General features: G+C 43.2%; 1 protein-coding gene across 1 annotated transcript in view; it reads right to left on the bottom strand.

The window, feature by feature from the left end:
* LOC125486778 (coronin-2B-like) overlaps positions 1-13,898 on the bottom strand; it is a 104,185-nt gene extending 90,287 nt beyond the window's left edge. The window contains exon 1 of the mRNA XM_048615756.1: positions 13,771-13,898. Coding sequence (XP_048471713.1) covers positions 13,771-13,785 — 15 coding nt within the window. The 5' untranslated portion in view covers positions 13,786-13,898. The remainder of the gene's footprint in view (positions 1-13,770) is intronic.
* Between the last annotated feature and the right edge of the window lie 488 nt (positions 13,899-14,386).

Below are 14,386 nucleotides of genomic sequence, written 5' to 3'. Positions count from 1 at the left end.
GTGGGGAGGGAAAAATGTCTTTGGTGGTGGGGTCGGATTGCAGATGGTGGAAGTGTCGGAGAATGATGCGTTGGATCCGGAGGTTGGTGGGGTGGTATGTGAGGACGAGGGGGATTCTGTTTTGGTTGTTATTTTGGGGAGGGGATGTGAGGGATGAGTTGCGGGAAATGTGGGAGACACGGTCGAAAGCGTTCTCAACCACTGAGGGGGTGGGGGGTGGGGGGGGAAGTTGCAGTCCTTGAAAAACAAGGACATCTGAGGTGTTTGGGTGTGGAATGTTTCATCCTGGGAGCAGATGTTGCGGAGGCGAAGGAATTGGGAATAAGGGATGGCATTTTTGCAGGAAGGTGGGTGGGAGGAGGTGTATTCTAGGTAGCTGTGGAAGTCGGTGGGCTTAAAATGGATATCAGTTTCCAGGTGGTTGCCAGAGATGAAGACAGAGAGGTCCAGGAAGGGGAGAGAGGTATTAGAGATGGTCCAGGTAAACTTAAGGTTGGGGTGGAAGGTGTTGGTGAAGTGGATGAACTGTTCACCAGAGTTAACATTATTAGCCATTCTCAAAGACTCATATTGGACTCGGAACATTAACTCTGTTTCTCTCTGCATGAGTGTTGTCAGACTTGCCGAGTTTCTCCAGCACTTTCTGTTTTTATTTCTGATTTCCGGAGACTTTTGATCTTAAGACCATAAGACATAGGAGCAGAAATTAGGCCATACGGCCCATCGAGTCTGCTCCACCATTCAATCATGGCTGATAAGTTCTTCAACCTCATTCTCCTGCTTTCTCCCCGTAATCCTTGATAATTAAGAACCTATCTATCTCAGTCTTAAATGTACTCAATGACCTGGCCTCCACAGCCTTCTGTGGCAGTGAATTCCATAGATTCACCACATTCTGGCTGAAGAAGTTTCTCCTTATCTCTGTTCTAAAAGGTCTTCCCTTTACTCTAAGGCTGTGTCCTCGGGTCCTAGTCTCTCCTACCAATGGAAGCATCTTCCCAACATCCACTCTGTCCAGGCCATTCAGTATTCTGCAAGTTTCAATTAGATTCCCCCCTCATCCTTCTAAAGTCCAACGAGTATAGACTCAGAGTCCTCAAACGTTCCTCATATGTTAAGCTTTCCATTCCTGGGACCATTCTCGTGAACCTCCTCTGAACCCATTCCAGGGCCAGTACATCCTTCCTGAGATATGGGGCCCAAAACTGCATGCAATACACCAAATGTGGCCTGACCAGGGCCTTATAATGCCTCAGTAGTACATCCCTGCTTTTATATTCCTCTCAAAATAAATGCCAACATTGCATTTGCCTTCCTGACGACTGATTCAATCTGCAAGTTTACCTTGAGAGAATCCTGGACTAATACTCCCAAGTCTCTTTGCACTTCAGACTTCTGAATTTTCTCCCCATTTAGAAAATAGTCCATGCTTTTATTCTTCTTACCAAAGTGAATGACCTCACACTTTCCCACATTGTACTCCATCTGCCACTTCTTTGCCCACTCTCCGAACCTGTCCAAATCCATCTGCAGCCTTAGAATGAAACTAGAATCTTATCAGAGGCCTTTGCTTGACAGTTGGTTGTCATGGATTTTGCCCCTTCAGCAGGTGCTGCAGTTTTGCAATAAAAAACATTTACAGTTTGACATTGGAAATGGTGTAAAAATGGGGTATGATTAACAAAGCTTTGGGAATCAGGCTCATTCCCCAGATTAAGGAAGGTGACGGCCTAGTGATTGTAACAAGGTCAGCCAGGTGGACCCCATAGAATGTAAATTCCCTGATTGGGGCTGTTAATCTGGTCCAATCAGGGAGCACTGACTGACAGATATAGACAGGAGGGTCAGAGGTTTGGTTCACTCTGGGTGCTGACTTTGATGAGGCTGTGCCAGAGTCAAGGACAATCCACGTGTAAACAAAGGAATGATTTCGTTACGCGATACCAGCCTCTGTGGAGTTATTCTGTGGTCAATGGGCTAGTAACTCAGAGACCCAGGTAACATTCTAGGAACCCTGCTTCAAATCCCATTGCAACAAATGGTGAAGTTTAAACCCCAATAAAAATCCAAAATTAAATGTCTAATGATGACCATGAAGCAATTGTGGTTAAAAACCTATCTGGTTCCCTAAGGCCCTTTTTCAAGGGAATCTGCCATCCTTACCTCGTCTGGCCTAGATGTGACTCCAGACCACATCAATGTGGTTAAGTCTTAACTACCCTCTGAAATGGCCGAACAAGCCACTCAGTTGTTTTAATCTCTAGAAAGGAAAAAGGAATGAAACCGGATGGACCATTTAGCATCGACTGAGTCACTGGAAGCGATATCAACCCTGTTGATCTTCCTTACTAACATCTGACAGCTAGTGTCAAAATTAGCATATCAAAGAAAATATCAAGAAATGATTGGACATAGCAAGTGTTATAGGCCCCGGCAATAATATTGAAGTCTCGTGCTGCAAAACCTGCCACTCCCCTATCCAAGCTGTTCTAGTACAGCAATAACTGCATCCTCCTGACAATGTGGAAAATTATCCAGGTATGTCCTACACACAAAAAGCAGGACAAATACAACCCAGCCAATTACCACCATATCAGTCTACTCTTGGTCATTAATAAAGTGATGGAAGCTGTCATCAACAGCAATAACCTGCTCAGTGATGCTCAGTTTGGATTCTGCCAGGGCCACTAGGTCCTGACCTCATTACAACCTTGATTCAAATGTGGACAACAGAACTGAATTCCAGAGTTGAGGTGAGAGTGATAGCCCTTGACATCAAGGCTGTATTCGACCAAGTGTGGCGTTAAGGAGCCCTAGCAAAACTCGAATCAATGGGAATCAGGGGGCATACTTTCTGCTGGTTACCTAGCATATAGGAAGATGGTTGTTGCTGGTTGGAGGTCAGTCATCTCAGCTCCAGGACATCTCTGCAGGAGTACCTAATGGTAGTGTCCCAGGCTATACCGATCTTTAGCTGTTTCATCAATGACCTTCTCTCCATCATAAAGTCAGAAGTGGGGCATGTTTGTCGATGAGCACCATTTGCAACTCCTCGATACGAAAGGAGTCTATTCCCAAATGCAACAAAATTTGGATAGTATCCAGGCTTGGGCTGACAGGTGGTAAGTAACATTCATGCCACATAAGTGCCAGAGTATGACCATTGCCATTAGGGGAATCTCCCCTTGTCATTCAATGCTTTACCATCACTGAATCCTCCACTATCAACATCCTGAAACTGAATTGGACTAGCTAAATAAATAGTATGGCTACCAGAACAGGTCAAAGGCTAGGAATTCTGCAGCAAATAACTCTTCTCCCAACTCCTCAAAATCTGTTCACATTTGCAAGGCACAAGTCAGGAATGTGATGGAATACTCCCCACTTGCCTGGATAAGCACAGCGCCAACTACACTCAAGAAGCTTGACACCATCCAGGACAAAGCAGCCCATTTGATTAGCACCACATTCACAACATTCAACTCTTCCACCACCGATGCTCAGTAACAGCAGTGTGTAGTATCTATAAGATGCGCTGCAGAAATTTACCAAGGCTTCTGAGATAGCACCTTCTAAACCCATGACCATTTCCATCTAGAAGGACAAAGGCAGCAGATACATGGGAACACCACTACTTGCAGATTCCTCTCCTAGCCAACCACCACCCATATTTGAAAACATACTGCTGATCCTTCAGTGTGGTTGGGTAAAAATCCTGAAATTCCCTCCCTAATGACATTTTTGGTCTTCCAACAGCACATAGACTGCAGTGGTACATGATGACAGCTCACCACTACCTTCTCAACGGCAAATAGGGATGGCGCAATCCAGGCCCAACCAGCAATATCCACATTCAATGAGTGGACAAAAAAAAAGGATGGGAGACAGTGGCAAAGGACTGGAGCTCATTTTGCCCTGGTATGCATGTCCTACTCTGACGGATCAATGTACACAATTTGTTGAGCCTTGGGATTCACTCCTCATCCAATGGTACAGAAAACATGCATCATTTGTATAGCTACTACATCATTTGTACAGGCTAGTTATTGAAATTATATAGTACTCCAGATGTTAAACATCTTTAATGGTCACTGCCACAGCCAACCAATTACTTTGCTATGCTGGTTTATAGCTTGGTGAACACAGCTATGTACATTGAGAAGGTGAACCTGTAACAGGCTAGAGCCATAAACCCTCAGATGTCAATGATTTACCAGTTTATACCGACATGGAATTTACAGCATCAAATCTGGCCATTTCGCCTAACTAGCCTATGCTACTGCTTCTTCTCCACATTGCCTTCTCCAATTCTTTATCCCCTCACTGTCTGCATGGCCTGTTCTTCCTTTCTCTCTCATGTATGTATCTAGCTGCATGAATGCACTTGACTTACAGCCTGCATTCCCAGCAGGCTGAGATTATTACAAAGAATGTGAATAGCTCAGCTTCATACACTCCGAGACAATTGTTGCAGAGTACCGCAGGTTAACCCTTTCACTACTGCCAGGGTTAAGTGGCCTGAACAACACGCTTGGCGAATGGAACCTGCGATATCCTTCTTTTATGTTTTGCTGCATTCAAACTTTCTTCCTTTGACAAATTGTTTAAATCAAAGTGTGGAAAACATTAGACACTCAGACATCAGTTAGCAGGCAGAATAAACCAGTCCTGAGTGTCTCAGAAGAATATCATTCAATAGGAGGACATTCAACCCATCATGCCTATACTGCATCTTTGTCTCAACCCCTCTGCAAGTAGTTATTCAATTCCCTTTTGAAAATTATGATTTAATCTGCTTCCACAACCTCATCAGACTGTGTATTCTCGGTCGATATAATCTGCTGCATTAAAACAAATCTCTTCATCTCCCATTATTCTTTTGACAATTGTTTTGAATCCTGTTACTGGTCTTTCTGCCAGTGGAAACAGATTATTCATTATTATTATTCAGTCAAACAAAACCCTTTATGATTCTGAACAACACCAATTCTCACTTTCTTCTTCTCTACTCTAAGGACAACAATCCCCAGCTTCTCCCCACACTCAGTGAAGTCCATTATCTGTGGTTCTAGTCCAGTCAATCCCCTCAGCACCTCCTGCAATGTCCAACATCCCTCCTAAAGTGCAGAGATACTGGAGAGGCATAACCAGTGATTCAGAAACATTCACATTCCATGCCTACATTTGCAAAGACAAAAATTCTGATTGTACTTTTAAATATTCAACTCATCTTGGCCCGTAAACTTAAGAAAAAATTGTAATCACGTTGAATATAGACACAGAAACATACCATTTGGCCCAACTAATCGATGCCAGTATTTATATTCCACACACACCTCTGCATTTCAACATATCAACGTAAGCTTCTCTCCCTTTCTCTGTCATATACTTATCTGGCTAACCCTTAAATATATTCCCTTGTCAAAGATGGTATATTACCACCTCCCCTCCCAGGTCTCTGTGTTCCTTCACTCTTTTTAAATTGTACCATTAGGTGATATAGCCTCTCATTCTCCCCCCTGATAAGCCTCTCTCTTGTTGACAATTTATTCAGTTCCATTAAAAGTTGCCTAACCCAAATGATCTGTTACTTCAAATTTAAATCATGCAGGAAATTGTTAATATTGGTTCAAGTGAAAATGATGAATAATATGGTTTTTTTTTCCCAAAAGGAAGTAGTGGGAATCAAGAGGGGTGGTTAGCCTGGATGGCTGGTTTGCAATGCCAACTGTGTGGGTTCAATCCCCACACTGGCTGAGGTTACCATGAAGGACGTTCCTTCCTAACCTTCTCCCTTCACCTGAGGCATGGTGACCCTCAGGTTAAACCACCACCAGTCGTCTCCCTCTCTCTAAAGAGATAGCAGCCCTGTGGCCTGGTAGGATTATGGTGATCTTGGCCTTAGAGGGGATCAGCCATACTCTGTGACCTCTCACAATGAGATTGTCAATTCAGTGCCACCTTGTAGGCAGTGTTGTGTTGTGGCACAATGCCAAACAGGGTATTGATTTGCAGCCAACATGTATGGCAGAATTCCATCCTATCAAGCATCCCTCATTTTTTTGTTTAGAAAAGGCATTTTTATCTTCTGATTACCCTCTGACACATACCACCCACTCACAATCGAAGCGCAGCCATCGAATGAGGTACAAGAACCGACAGAATTCACAGAATCATAGACTTATTACAGTGCAGAAGGAGGCCATTTGGCCCATAGTGAACGTGCTGGCTCTCTGAATGATTCACTCATTTAATGCCATTCAGACAGCCTTTGCCCCATAACTCTGCATAATCTTCCTTTTTGTCTAATTCCTTCATGTTTCAACTGAACATGCCTCCACCACAGATTCAGGCAGACCAATCCAGACCCTAAAAGTTGAAATGTTCTTTTTTCTCATCACTTTAAACTTGCATACAAGAACAAGGAAACTTTGATAAACCTACATAAAACACATCCAGCTGATGTATCATGTCCAATTCTGGGCACCAGACTTGAGCAAGGATTTGAAGGTTTTGCTCGGGGTACATAAAAGAGTGACAAAAGTAGTACCAGGGTTCAGGGATTGCAGTCACAGAGATATGGTAAAAGCTGGTTTGTTCTTCTTCGAACAGAGAAGGCCAAGAGGAAATTTGATAGAACTGTTTCTAATCACAAAGGGTTTTAGAACAGTGAATAAAACAGAAATGTTTCCAATGGCAGAAAGGTTTAATAACCAAAGGACACACTTTAAAGGTGATTAGAAAAAGAACAAGAGGTAACATGAAGTAAAATGTTTTTATACAAATGAGTGGTTAGGCTTTGGAATGCACTGTCTCAAAGAGTAGCAGATACTGTTTCAATCGTTTGTGATTGAAGGGAACTGAATATATACAGTGAATGAGTGGGACTAACTGGATTGCTCTTTCAAAGAGCTGAAGCTGGCTAAATAGGCAGAATGTCCTCCCTCTACACTGTACTATCCTGATATGTTAGCTATTCGTGTTGCATCCTCTCCTTTCACAGAGCTGAGAACAGAACCTTAGCCCCTGACTCACTCATTCAGTGGAGTTTCAAGCAGTAATGCAACTGGAAAGATTGCAGTGATTTTTCTAATGTGCCTCAAGCTTGACTTTGTCAGAATCACTGAATTCAATCGCCAGCTCAGATGCCACAGCCTAACGTTCTAAACAGGAATTTTCAATTGTCACTAAACATTGACAAGTTAATGGTTGTGAGACATACAAGTGATACACTTGTCTAACTATTACCTATTCTCTATTACCTGGTTATTATCGATCCTGACTTCCAGCTATTTTGTGGACTTATCTATTGGGTCATGAAGATAAGGAATACATTCATGAGAAATCTCAGATTTTGAGTTTTGCACTAGTGATATATGAACCTGATGTGTCAGACTGGAAATTGAAGGAGTAAATAACCTTGTTGTATTTACCCAGGTCATTCCCTCCCTGCTACATAAAATCACAACATTGTGAAAATACGATAGACAGGCTTGTAAATGGAGCAATGTTTGATCAATCAGTGCTGTAAAAAAATTCTTAACATATTTACCAGGTGTCACTTATTATTGCCAACTCTGATTGGTTAAAGAAATAACTATAACCAAACTGTTCAGAGATTTTTTGACATACCTCCAGGGTAAGTGGGGCTTGAACCCAGGCCACCTAGCTCTGAGGTAGGGACACTACCACTGCACCACAAGACCACACTTGAAGGTTTCACCACCTGGTGTCCTTCACAGTCAAGCAGTCACACTTTTATCAATAACAGAAGGTTAAAAAGTGGGAAAAAACACCACAGTTTTCCAAATGCTCATTCAGATTTTCTGCCAGGTAGCTCACAGTGTCTCGGTGACACCTAGAGAGTCTGGGAAGGCTGGTGACCCTAGTCCACATGGAAAGAGTCAACTGCTCCAGGAGGATTTAATTTATTTCGTGCCATACTTTCTCTTAGACCAGCTCTATCATGCAGTCAGTCAGTTTTCAGCCAAGCGTTTGCTTAAATCAATGACTGCATTGTCCGCAATTGGTTGGCAGAAGCCCAACTCAAGGAAAGCCTGCTTAAGCTTCTCATCACTTCTGCTCCTCTACTGCAGCAGTAGCCACATCTGGCTTCCCCCCACCAACTCACCTCAAAACCCATTATCCTGCAGAGCATAAATTCAACCAGCCACCAAACCCAAGATCTGGAACATTCCACCTGAATGAAGGGCACAGTGTGGATAAGCTCAACTAAAAAGGCTTTGAGGGGAGGTCACAATCAGACACTGTAACCTTTGTAACACTTCAAGATTAAATTTTGCTGGATTACCAAATCCAAAAGCTCAGTGGGCAAAGGGAGAGCAATAACTGTTATGACAGAGTGCAGTGGAAGGGGTAAACATTCCTGTTGTCAATTATTTTAGCAAACAGGTCGTCACAAATTGGCTGCAATTTTCAAAAGGAGGGATTTTATTGCTGTTGTTTTGAATATGATTTGGTAATTTAGTGCATATGGCCTATTAATAATTTGCAAATGTTTGTTCATACCCCACCACAGCAACTGAGGATTAAAATTCAATTAAATAAATCTGGGATAATTATTTTCCAGTAACTGTGACCACAAAACTACTAGATTGTCATAAAAACTAACATGGTTAACCAATAGTGTTTAGGGAAGGAAATCTGCCATCCTTACCTGATCTGGCCTACATGTGACTCCATGCCCACAGCAATGTGGTTAACTGTTAACAACCCAGTGAAAATGGCTGAGCAAGCCATTCAGTTCTGCTCCAAAGGGTGATTCACCACCACTTTCTCAAGAGCAATTACAGTAATAAAAGTTCTGAGGAAGTTCTAATCAGTTCTGAGGAAGGGTCACTGGCTCCGCAGCATTAACTCTGAGTTCTCTCCACAGATGCTGGCAAACGTCCTGAGCTTTTCCAGCAACTTCTGCTTTTGTTTCTGATTTCCAGCATCCGCAGTTCTTTTGGTTTTTATAGTGTAATAATCGTTTGCCTTTGCAACACCCACATCTCATGAATGAATAAGAAAATTTGCTCTGGTTGCTATAGCGATGTTGTAATTCATTCAGAAAGAACAATTTAACTACACATGATACTTGTGGAAGATTTCCCCTCCCACCATATTTTCCAATGCGAGTCAGTCTGGTTTTTTTGCTCTCTTTATGTCTGATTTTGCCTCTCTCTACCAAAATATCCAGTCAGGGTTTTGTAAACTGCAGGATTTTGCATTGCAGTAGGTGGTCACTGTAAAAGTGGAGTGGGAAAAAGAAACTGTTTTCCCACTTTCTTCCTGTTGATAACCAGTTAGCCAAAACAAAACCATTAAACGTTTCGGAACAGGAAGAGGCCATTCAGCCCAAGAAGCCCATTGTTGACATCAACCACACAATTACCCATCTTGTCACCACTTCGATTAATTCACTCTCTCACCAAAGTGTGAACAACTCACAAGTACAATTCTCTTTTCTTTCACCTTCCCAAGATTAAGTATGATGTATACCAACGTCGTGCATGTCACAGTGCACTTTCCCATATGTTGAGACAAAGCAAATTTATTTTCTGACTTTTTGATCATATCAAACTTCAAAGAGCAGGTATGAAGATTGAATCTATATTAAACAGAAAAGAGAAAACAAGGCCGGCATTTATATAACGCCTTTCACAACCTCAAGATATCCCAAAGAGCTTTGTAGCCAACTTTGTAAGGTATATCTGATGTAGGAAACACATTAGCAAGGTTAGGTACAACAAGGTCCCCAAAACAGCAAGAAGTTTATAACTAGGTAAGTTCTTTTTTAAGTGACATTGCTTCAGGGACTATTATTGGCCAGAACTCCCTTATTCTTCTTTAATTAACATCATACAATCCTTTCCATCCACCTGATACAGCACATGGAGCCAGATTTAACATCTCATTCTAAAGATAGACAAGCCATTAAACAAGACAAAACTAAAACAAAGAACTGTAGATGCTGAAGACCTGAAACAATAACAGGACTTGCTGGAAAAACTCAGCAGGTCTGGCAGCATTTGCAGTGAGAAAGCAGAGTGAACGTTTCAAGTCCAGGGAAATGCTTCTTCAGAACAGAAGGGTGAAGACTTCTGAGAAAGGGTCACCTGGACTTGAACTGTTCACTCTGCTTTCTCTCCACTGACACTGCCAGAGCTGCTGAGTTTCTCCAGCAAGTTCTGTTTTCGTATTAAACTACACACTTTGGTTTTCAAGGTTATCACACAAGGCAAGGATCGGTACTGGGTCCACTTTTGTTTGTCATTTATGTAAACGATTTGGATGAGAATATAGAAGACATGCTTAGTAAGTTTGCAGATAACACCAAAATTGGTGGGAGAGCGGACAGTGAAGAAGGTTATCGAAGATTACAAAGAGATCTTTATCAGTTGGGTCAATGGGCTGAGGACAGGCAGATCAAGTTTAATTTGGATAAACGTGAGGTATTGCATTTTGGTAAGACAAACCAGAGGACAGAACATATATAATTAGGGTAGGGCCCTGGATAGTATCGTAAAACTGAGAGATCTAGGGGTTCAGGTATATAATTCTTTAAAATTTGCATCACTGGTAGACAGGGTGGTTAAGAAGGCATTTAGCATGCTTGCCTTCATTGCTCAGACCTTTGAGTATAGGAGTTGAGACGTCATGTGGAGGTTGTAGAGGATGTTGGTGAGACCTCTTCTGAAATACAGTGTGCGCTCTGGTTGCCCAGTTATAGGAAGGATATTATTAAGCTGGAGAGGGTTCAGAAAAGATTTACCTGGATGTTGCCAGGAATGGAGTTCTTGAAAAATAAAAACAGACTGAAAAGACTGGGACTTTTTCCCTGGAGCGTAGGAGGTTGAGGGGTGACCTTATTGAGGTTATAAATTCATGAGGTGCATGGGTAAGGTGAATGACAAAGGTCTTTTCCCTATGGTGGTGTTTTCAAAACTAGGGAGTATATTTTTAAGGTGAGGGGAGAAAGATTTTAAAAGGACACGAGGGGTAACTTCTTTATACAGAGTGTGGTTCACGTCTGGAATGAACTGCTAGAGAAAGAGGTGGATGCAGGTAGTTACAATTTTTAAAAGACATTTGGATAAGTACATAAATAGGAAAAGTTTAGAGAGACATCGGCCAAATGCAGGCAGGTGGGACTAGTTTAGTTTAGGAATAAAGTTGGCGTGGACTGGTTGGACCAAAGTGCCTATTTCCAAGCTATATCACTCTATGACTGTATAAAGTGGCTGAAACAACCCTTTGAAATGTTTATAGACTATTATTGGCAACTTTTCTATTTTATATACTCTAGCCTAGCACTTTTAACTTTAACTTGTGATCAAAATCTCTTTTTGTGAAACTGACCCAAGTAACTTATGAACATCAAACTCACGAGTGAGCTACAATCCAATTTGCGAGTAGCAGAACCGATCAACGTCTTTTTGTTGTCTACGATTCAAGCCACGATTTAACCTATTTTAAAAGTCGTGTTTATGTCCCACTGATCCCACAGGAATGGAATATAAAATGAAGCATTTTCAGGACTGCGGGTGTGGTATTGTTTGTGCATATTCCATATGGACATCTAGTTAAGACACATTCTGGAATATGTTATTAAATTATGCTTGAGAAATGACTGCTGTTAGCGATGCTCATGGCTGGATTTATTTATAGAGTGGACCTTGCTGAACCCAGCCCCTGGGGATTGGGAAGTTCCCTAGGCAAAAAGGTCAGGTTTTAGGGTTGGAGACTGCTATTACTATAAATTCTGGCCCATGGGACAGTTCGATGAATCTAAAGTGATGTCCTCAGCCTCTTTGACTCTCCCCTCGCAATAAATTTTCCTTGTGGAGCCACTTGTTGGGTCCACGGGAGAAAACGTAGCACTCAAATTACCCCTTCAGATACGTAGCACTCAAATTACCCTCCAGAAACACAGGGTGCATGAGAAGGATTGACAACTGTCCAGGGTTGCCTTAAGAGTCCCCAGTGATGAAATGTACATTTCCCGGACACTGTTGTTTTCCCCAGATGCCAATTAAAAAAAAACTACGAAAGATGGTCGTAAGGGCATTTTAAATAGGACACGGTGTTTCTTACTCCAGCTCAAGGCGAATCAATTGTTTATTAGGTGTAAAAAATAGTGACAGGGAAATACAGTTCTTTGGTGAGCAAGGTGGTTGGGATTATTTGATGAAATAGCAATCGCCAGGAATGCGGTCCATGAAAGTTGGCTTTGGGGGGCAGTGGGGGGGGGGGGGGTGCCAGGGGACAATTGGTAGGATTGGTTTACAAAGCAGTAACTACCACTAGCCTTTCCCCAGGGAGCTACAGTCCAGCCCGGGCCTTTCATTGGCTACTAGAGGTTCCTGAGCCCCCACACTCTCCACTGGCACAAGCATCTACCCAGCTGGTGCCGCTGAACTTGCTGCAGAGAGACAGGAGGTTGAGGCACCATGGGGCGCCTCTCTGCTTGGTGATGTAGGGGGGGGGATGTCAGTGAAGTCTACCTCATGTATCTACATTACAGTCCTCTCTGGTTGGTAAGTACCAACCTGCCTACAATAACTGAGTGACAAGAACAGTAAATCGACAATCTTTCCTGGCAGTGGGCTGTCCTTCAGATGTTTGAAAATGTTTCTCTGTCAATAAGAACATACAAACTAGGAACAGGAGGAAGCCCCTCAAGCCTGCTAGGCCATTCTATACAATCATGGCTGATCATGATATAGCATCCACTCCACGTTCCTGCCTGCTCTCCATACCCCTTCAACCCATTACTACTTAAACATCTATTTCTTCCTTACATCCCAGCATCCACTGTACTCTGACAGAGAGTATTCCACAGATTCATGACCCTTTGAGAGAAGTAACTTCTCCTCAATATCACAAGAACACACTTTAGACTTCTGTCTGTTCAGCTGGACCTTTTGCTAAGACGGTGCCCTATGTTAGGATTCACCCCGTGTTAGAATCTACCACATACACAAGCCCACACCCACCAATCCTTTACCTTGTTCCTGTTTGCTGGATCTGGTGAGGTACAAACTGGCTCTCACCCTCTAATCTCAAAAGTGCTTCACTGACTGTGAGGTAGTTTGCACCAGCATCTGGAGGCTGTGAAAGGCACACGGAATGCAGGCTCTGAACGGTTACAAACACAATTCACTGATATGAGGAACACCAGACTGAGGGGGTTTACAATGAATGACTAACGTAGAACTGTAACTGCTAAGCTGAATTGGCTCATTTGAATGCCTTGCCTCTGTCCAGCAAACAGTTGGGAGCTGGGTTTTGCCAGCACACACACACATGGCTTTGATTTCTCCTTGGCAATGCAGCGAGCAGGAGAGTTGGCAGATGAGCAAGCTCAGTCTGTATCTGTGCAGGAGAGACCTCCAGTCCCTACACCCTCCTGCTCCACCACCACCCCCCCTACACCCACACCCACACCCTCACCCTCCCCTTCTGACAGCTCCTCTGAGGAATGTGACCCAAGACCAAGAATCTGCTTCCAACCCAGGGTCCTGAGGGCAGAAGCCAGACTCTGGCTGCCCCTGAAGTACCTTGTCTAGACAGCGCAGTGCAGGCTGAGTCAGGAGATGGAGCTTTTACTGCATTGTCTGACTGCAGCAGCCGGAATGACACTCAAAAGCACAGACTGCAAAAGCACTTCTTCATTTCGGCTGGCTGTATATTAAACAACAAGTTAAAATAAAACAAACACACACACATCCACAACAATTCGTGGGTTTGTCCCACCCCTCTTACCTTTGTGACAGTCATGCAGAAATTATTTCTGGACTGAAAGGGGAGGGGGAGGGTTGCTGGGGGCTGACGAGAATCCTCCAGTGAGTAAGTAGGGGATGGTGCCTGTAGGAAACGGGGAGATGGGTTCGCTGTTGTACTGCTGCAATGGGTGAAGCGTTAGTAGCAGAGGAAGCCCGAGAACCTTTTTTTTGCAATCTGATTAACCCAGCCTAACCCGTGATGTCAGCTCTCATTTATAATGGATGAACAGTCCAATAGGGAGGCTGGCACCGGGAGAAATCTTGGAGGATGAGAGACACAGAGAGAGAGAGAGCTGTGTATGTAACAGCAAACAAACAGGAAGTGGACGCATTTCTTTTTGCCAAATCACCAGTGTTTTTCTTTCTTTAAAAAAAAAGCTCTTTTTTTTCCCTCCCCTCCTCTCTCTTTGTAACAATGCCGATTTACAGCAGCGATAGTTTCAAAGAGCCCAGGAATTAGAAGGGAGAAGGGAAGCAAGTGGAATGCACACAGGGCCAATATGATCCCACAGCTAGTGGCGCAGAGCTGGGGGATTGATACAGAAGCTGGTCAGACTGCAGGTTTAATCTGCAGCCTGCGGGTCATTTTCACCTAG

The sequence above is a fragment of the Rhincodon typus genome, chromosome 33 (genome assembly GCF_021869965.1).
Source record: "Rhincodon typus isolate 14 chromosome 33, sRhiTyp1.1, whole genome shotgun sequence".
NCBI classification, from domain to species: Eukaryota; Metazoa; Chordata; class Chondrichthyes; order Orectolobiformes; family Rhincodontidae; genus Rhincodon; species Rhincodon typus.
The sequence above is the reverse complement of the archived record's forward strand: the minus strand, read 5'-3'. Positions and strand labels throughout refer to the sequence as shown.